General features: G+C 36.4%; 1 protein-coding gene across 1 annotated transcript; it reads right to left on the bottom strand.

Moving 5' to 3' along the window:
* Positions 1-1,493: 1,493 nt before the first annotated feature.
* On the bottom strand, positions 1,494-2,235 carry LOC117913947. Its single transcript, XM_034829080.1, has one exon. The coding sequence runs from the start codon at positions 2,056-2,058 to the stop codon at positions 1,699-1,701; it is 360 nt and encodes a 119-aa protein (XP_034684971.1). The 5' UTR covers positions 2,059-2,235; the 3' UTR covers positions 1,494-1,698.
* Between the last annotated feature and the right edge of the window lie 5,790 nt (positions 2,236-8,025).

The following is an 8,025-nucleotide window of genomic DNA, read 5'->3' on the forward strand; positions in this document are numbered from 1 at the left end:
TCTATAAAAAAAGGTCACCTCTCACTCTCTAAATACGAATACCAATTTTTCAAAGAGTTTTTCATACATCTTTCTGGAGGAATTTTTCAAAACCTAAGTTGTACACATATCGCTTACACAGTGCACCCAAAGCGAGATCTGGCTGTTGAATCCTGGAGGTAGACCACTGGTACCCTAGTGCACCGAATTCGTCTTCGAGTAGGGTGAATCTATTTCAAGGACAGTACTTGTTACGCCTCAACTAATAAGTTTTTCTTACTATTCATTTTGTTCTTTGTTTGTGTCTTTTGGGATAGTCCTTTGTTTCCATACCCTTAATCCAACACAAATGGTGTTGTCACTTGGAATGACCTAGGATTAAAGCTTGGAAGTGGACATAAAGTGGTTGGAGATGAGATTGAGTAGATTCAGTAGGTATGATGTGAAGCTGAAGAACAACATTATATTGGTATGTTTCATGAAACACTGTTGTTGTACCATCAGTTTATGGATCCTACTTGTTATGCTTCGCATGCATGTTTCAACCCATTAAGTGCATATGCACGTTTGGATCCTACTTTCCGGGCCACTGCTTCTTCCAGCATTCTTGGATTGAACTTGTTGAAAGTAAGCTATCTCTAACCATATGTGGTGCTAATTAAAGTTAAAAGAGGAAGGTAGGTTAAGTAAACATAATCGCCTAGTTACTTACCAGCCCCATACTCATTCATAGAATGCTTGCATGCCTTGCTCATATATGGTGACAAAGACAACAATGGGACCCCAACCAAAATAGGGGGTCAGAGCCTCCTTTATTTTCACTTTTTCAAATTTTCTGGTTCTCTACACTCTCTCATCACATGGCACGAATCTTGATCTCGGATGGAGGGTGTGTTTGTTCACTTTCTATGCATACCACCAACAACACTAGAGATAGATAGTGCATATTGAATCGAGGAAGAAGCAAAAATGCTAGAGCTAGTTCATATCGAATGGAGATAAAAACTATAGGATAAAGTTTTTTTATATCATATATGTGTGAAATTCCTTCTAACCATATAAATATATTTTTTATTGGACACAACAGATAAATCCATACGAGAGGCAATCACTTCTTACAAATGGTGTATACACCATACACAAGGTCTGGTGAATCGTTCCACCGTCTCTCCATTCTTCAATCATTTAATCAATCCTTGTGCGCTTCGTTCAAATGGTACTTAAATTTAATTATTGAATTAAGTCTTTTGCTCTACATTCAAATGAGATTTAAATTTAATTATTCAATCGAGTCTTGCGCTCTTCATTCGAGGAAAAAAAAAAGATGAAACAATAATGACAAGCACGTGCAAGCGTGATGACATCTAAGATTTTTAGTCAAGAAAAGCAACAAAAAGAACCCCACACAAAACGCCAAAAAGAGACAAACACCGTTCCGGTTCTGCCACCGTGCACCGACGGAATCTCAAGTTCAACAACCGCCACCACTATCATCCAGATCTGAAGATCCAATCTAAAAACGCCATAATACCCTCTATTAATCCATTATGAAACACAATTAATTCAAAGCAACCATCAAGGACATCTCAGTATTATCAAGTTAAAATTCAACATTAGTGACCACAGTACCCTCTACCATCATCGGTAAGTTACAAGTTTACAACCCTACGTACTCCCTACTAGCTATACTATACGTATGCATATCAGAATTCAGAAACCCTAATCACCAGAATCATCGTCTCCACCAAAGATGGAGATCTTGTTGTACAAGAGAAACAAGATGAGCACCAGAAACAGCGCTACCCCAAAGGGTGAGCCGCTGGCTCTGTGAATGGAGTCGGGTTCGCCGGTAGAGAAGATGCTGGATATGAATGAGCCACGATCGGAGGAGAGGAACTGGATGACTAGAAGGAGGATGATTGGCAAGAGGAGGAGACCAAAGGGGCTGAGGAGCTCGGAGATGGCTTCGGTTATGGCTTCGCCTTGGTCGCCCAGAATGAGCGGAGCCGCCACCACTGTGCACACCACCACCGCTAGGAGGATGGCGTGTGGTGGCGCAGCTCTGCCTTCCTCTATCATTGTGGGTGCTTCTGTTTCTCTGAGTTTCTCTCTTCTTCTTCCCAAGTCTATGTAGAAAAATGGTGTGTTCGCTGTGTTGGGAATTAGGACCTAGGAGAGTGGATACAGGTTGAAATAGTTGCTTTAGACGCGCTTTGTGTGGAAATATGCGATTTATTAAAGAGTAAAAAGAAAAAGTAAGGAAAGATTATCTATGATTTATTGATATATTTAAGGATGGTTAGGGTTTTACACGTAGAGTACTCCAGAGTTAGATCCAGATTCGAACTAATATTTTTTTTCTTAAAATTGAGACCCTTCCGTCCCATTTTCAAATACACGCAATTACAGTAATTTTCTTACAACTTTATTCATCTTTCTATATCCATATTTTGAAACCGCGAGAAAGGTCGTACTTTACTCGTAGAGAGGTCTCTCCCTTCAATTTCGTGGTAGCAGCAAAGAACATGATGATCGATTTCTGGGCCCTTTCGCTGTCACAGCCGCGTTCGCCGCCGGTCCCACGTGCTTTACCGGAGACGGAGGAAATTACAATTGTACCTTCCTAATCCTAATGGGCTAAATGGGCGTTGAACCAGGACCAGCCCCACTTCGGAGCATAGTGGGCTTTGAAATGACCCATTATAAGGACAGACTGCGCCTTTCTTAACTCTTTCAAGTATAAGGATTAAAGAAAGAGCATGTGAAGGGGGCAGAGCGTGACGAAAATTTCAAGGCAGGCAAGGCAAAGGGAGGGAGCAGTGTCCCCTTTTTTTGACTAATAAAGAATCCTCTCCACTCCCACAATATATATATATATATATATATATATATATATATATAAAACTTGAAGGTAAAGAAAATAATTTTAAAAAAATTAGGAATTTGGAAAACATATTTTAAAATTTAAGAGCAATGTGGGCATTTTCAATGGATCCCACCAAGAGGCATCAGATGTCATGCACCACTCATTGATAACTCTGTATGAAAGGTCGTGAAACCTCTATCATTAGAAACATATTTGGCTTAAGACCCACTCTGACACTGACGGTTTTGGACCTCAATCATGAATGTATTTATAAAATTTTAATGCCCTATTTTAACTTTGATTATCCCCTCAATCCATTGCTACAATACCAGCAACACTTAAAATGAAAATGACTAATTATAACCAATTCAAATTGAGTGAATTCAAAATGATGCTATTACATGAATTGGGATTATAAATTATCCCGTTTTCATCCATTAGGCATAACCCAAGCTAGAAATGAATCTTGACCATCATGGTGTGGTTACGTTGTCATTGTCTGAGTAGATAATAGTTAGGTTAGAGATGCTTGAACACGCATCAAGAGACCTTGCCTATCTTGTCCTAAATGAAAAAAAAAATAAAAAAAAAATAGTAAAAAATTCAACAGTGGCCTGATGGCAAAACATTTATCCCAATTGCAGTCCACGAAACAAACCCGATTGATATTAACCCCCCTCTCTATCCTAGACCACTTGACACTACTTAAATAACCGAAAGGTTCAAACTCGAAATCCTTTTTCATTGTTAGACAACACAACCACTTGAATAAAAAAATTAGTAACTTTCTCCGAGTCTCGATCAAAATCACTGCCAATATAGAGCAAGATAAAAGGGATTAGGAACTTGAGCATACAACCTTCTAACAGAAGACAACGCATGAAAGTACAAATAGTGGATTACAAGGTTGCCTTTGGGAGTCGGTGGTTGACCATAACTCTTTTAAGGGAAAAGACATTGAAGACCCGCTCGTGCTCGTAGAATTAAGCTAGGTCATCATAGAGATCTAAAATACAAGCAGTGAGCTGCTAGAAATCAACTCAATATGTATACCAGAATGAAGAATCGAGAATCAAAAGGCAAATATTGAAAGGAAATATGGCATTTAAGGACTTGAAAAGAAATCAATCACCCACCATTTTTTTTTTTTTTTTTTTTTTTTTGATAGGTAGAAATCAATCACCCACTATAATCGCACATTGCATAGGAGCATCCATTTTGTCCAGGACACTCTTGAAAACAAGAACCACAGTTGTGAGGATCATTTTGTGTATCAACACACTTTCCATCACAACATACCAGTCCATGACCACACACCCGCCCACATGCCCCACAGTGGTTTGCATCGCTCATGGTATCCTTGCAAAGCTGTTGAAAACAACAGGTGCTTCCTCCCCAAGGATTCTTCTTCCGATCCAAGCACACAACGGGATCATTGGCACACCACAAGAACCTATGTCTCCCACGTAAAGCAGAATGGAAAAAGTTCAAGTGGGTTGGAGTGTTAGAGTGCCGCAAACCAATTTCGCGCACAGCAACAACCCCATGGGAAGTACCAATCAAGAGAACGAGGATGAAGAGCCGATAATGATTAAAAGTAGCACTAGACAGAAAAATTACAAACATTTCCAGAATGGAGGTATGCAGAATGCATGGAAATTCACAGAGCAAACTTGACATAGGTGATGTTGTATTGTATGTAGAGGACCCTTCCTAGATTAGGGCAATCAGAGAAGGCAGCCTATGTTTTATCCATATTTATTTCACCTGGTAAGGTTATTCAAACATGTACCATTAAGGCACCCACATTACATGGAGAATCAACTTAACAAGTATCAAACTATTAACTTGGTAGATGGATGATGCATCCATGAATATGACTGATCAAATAAATATTTGCTGTTGGTCAATGAGAATCTTCTAGCTAATCATTTTTTGTGCTACTGAACTCTTAAATTTAAGATTATTATAAGCATAATATAGCGACTGACTCATACAGAAGGTAACTACTTTTTGTTGTAAGAAGGCTGTAAAAATGAGTGATAGGGCGACCACAGTTACTAAATGGTTAAACACATAAGGCTGTAGAAACAAGTGATACGAAGTGAAGGCACGCTGCAAATGATCAAACTCACTCCCACCAAAAGAAGATTTTCATCAAGTTTTCACTCAAACCAGACCAGTTGAGTGTAGAGAGGATCCTCCAGTGCAGTATTTACTCTAGACCCTACATTGTATTAAATGTGTACTAGAAATGTGATTCTTTAATCTGCTCTCTTTGAACCCTCAGTTCAGTTTACTACATATCAGCTCCTCAACCTGTTTTCTCAATTGAATCATGGTATAGGGCAGTTAAATGAGATGACTAGTAATCCAAGCAAGAACCAAGAGGCACGTATTCAATCACAAAGACATCAACCTAGAGAAATGAAGAAGACAGGGTGAGACTAGGCTCGTTTGTTAGCACTAAGGAATTTCTTCCGTCTTCCAATACTAATGGTAAGTAAAACTTCACTGTTTTTTCTTTCTTATTCGTGTTTGTTCTTTATCTTCAACCTTGCTATCACCTAAGCACAATACTGAAATTGATTACAGGGTTGTAACTTGCATCATGCGCTGTGCAGTCGAGATTAATAATCAATCATAGAAGTCAGAATTTAAGAAAATAGTAGGATCAGTTTCCCAAATTTGCTCACGTGAATGCAGTAATAATAATTAATACTACGTTTAGTTGACGGGGTAAGATAAGATAGAATATGTATATCTTAAGATATCATATCCTATTGAATATAAAATACATCTTCTAAATGAACATGGCATCCTAAGGTAACATATCCAATTAAATATGTTATGTTATATTATATTTATATTTAATTTATGAAATGAATAATAAAAATATGGAATATAAATTATTTTTTAATATTTAAAATAAAAATTATATCACATTCTAATATTTTATATTTAAAAATGAAAAATTTCTTATGTTTAACAATATTCATAATTAAAATATTTAAACTTTGTAAATATTTTTTTATATTATGTTATTCAATATATAAAAATAATTTATATATCATATATTAATATTATAAAATAATACATTTTATAAATATTTTTTAATTTTTATTTTTTTAATCATAAATTTAATTTTATAATTTTTTATTTTGTAAAATAAGTAGTATGAAAAAATAAAAATTTGATAAAAATAAATGAACTTGTGATACATGTACATGTTAGCCCAAGGGCTCTCCTAATCAGGTTTTAATGATAACAAATCATGGTTAAGTTACTAATTAGTTTGAATTATAAAGAACTTCAGGTATTAATTTGGAAATTCATCAAATCACATAATAGATACAAGATCAAAACATTTGAAAGACCTTTAATCATAGGAAACAAATGTAAGATGAATGCATGAGTGCACTTAGGTTTTACATATCATTTCATGCATCTTTGAAAACTTGGTTTATTCTTTAAAATTGCAATTTCATTAAAACCCGAGTTTTATCAAATGTACCTTAGGCAAAATGTTTCAAAATTGGCATATTTATTTACCTAAAGACCTTGCCTAAGTGTTAGAAAAGAAAACAACGGAAAAAGATAGGTTTTCGGGGCCAAAAGGCTTAACCGATCGAGGCACTAGCCAATTGGCTCAACCTGCTAGGGTACCAGTCGATCGGTTCCCCTTGTCCGGTCAAGGTCCGGTTGAGGAGTACTAAAAACACTCTCTCTCATCCAATAGTCTTCATTTCCTGGTTGAGGTATCCTCATTCCCGATGGACCTCCGGTAGAGGTCCAGTTGAAGCAACGGTAACCTACTAAAACATTAAATGCTCCAACAGTTCGGTCGACCCCCAACTTGACCGGGTGAAGCTACTTTTTGTTTTTCTTGGCTCCCGAGGTTAGAAACCTATAAATTGAGAGTTCCACTTCATTTATGATATAGAGAACGCTTGCATTTAATTGTCTACCCACTTGTTCTTTCCTTAAAAACTCTCATTTATTTCTTGGTGCATTAAATCTTCACTTGCATATCTTTTAGTGCACCCTTATGAGTCATCCTAGCTTTGATTTGTATTTGAGCCATTATTGAGCTAGGTTGAGAGAAAATCATTCTTGCAAATTGAGTGTTAAAGCCTTTAAGTGGGTTGAATCTTGAAAAGATTGTGTAAGAGTCCATTGGAGCCGAAATCCAAGTGTAAAGAAGATTAGAAGCTTGGTTGAAGCTTCAAGATAATGGAACTCTCACTCGGTTAAGAGATTGAGGAGAGTGGACGTAGGCAAGGAAATGTCGAACCACTATAAAATCTGAGTTTGAATTCTCTAACTCTATTCCTTTATATTTGCTTCTATTGTGCTTGAATTTGTTGTGCTGAAAAAGTTTTTGAAAAACTTAATTCACCCCCCTCTTGGGTGTTTTTCTCATTTAAGATTAGCCTTTATTTTCTCAATTGGTATCAGAGTTAGACTTCTTGTTTAAGACTTAATAGTCTAAGAGGAAATGACTATTCCATCAAGTTCATCTCAAATTGAAAGTTTTGCAAAAAATAGAGCTCCATTTTTTAATGAAACCGGCTATCCTTATTGGAAAACTAAAATGACTTGGTATTTACAATCAACTGATTTAGACATATGAGATGTCATTGAAGATGGCCCAACTTTTCCTACAAAACTAGTTGATGGAGTCATGGTTCCAAAACCCAAGCAAAAATGGAATGAGCTTGATAAAAGAAATTTTCAATAAATACTAAGGTTGTTTTCACTTTGCAATGTGTTATGGATAGAAATGAATATAATAGAATATGTCAATGCAAATCAGCTAAAGAAATTTGGAGATTGCTTGAAATAACTCATGAAAGAACAAATCAAGTGAAAGAGTCAAAAATCAATTTACTTGTTCATAGCTATGAATTGTTTTTTATGAAAGAAAATGAGACTATTGTTGAGATGATCACTAGGTTCACCGACATTGTCAATGGTCTTGAAGTATTGGGAAATACCTACAAAGAATCCGAAAAGGTGATGAAGATATTGAGGTCACTCCCATCAAAGTGGCATACAAAGGTCACCGCAATTCAAGAAGCAAAAGACTTGACTAAGCTACCTATGGAGGAGCTCATAGGGTCATTAATGGCATATGAGATCAATTTGGCAAAGAAGCTACAAGAAGGTGAAGAAAAAGA

Source organism: Vitis riparia, chromosome 5 (assembly GCF_004353265.1).
Source record: "Vitis riparia cultivar Riparia Gloire de Montpellier isolate 1030 chromosome 5, EGFV_Vit.rip_1.0, whole genome shotgun sequence".
Lineage (NCBI taxonomy): Eukaryota > Viridiplantae > Streptophyta > Magnoliopsida > Vitales > Vitaceae > Vitis > Vitis riparia.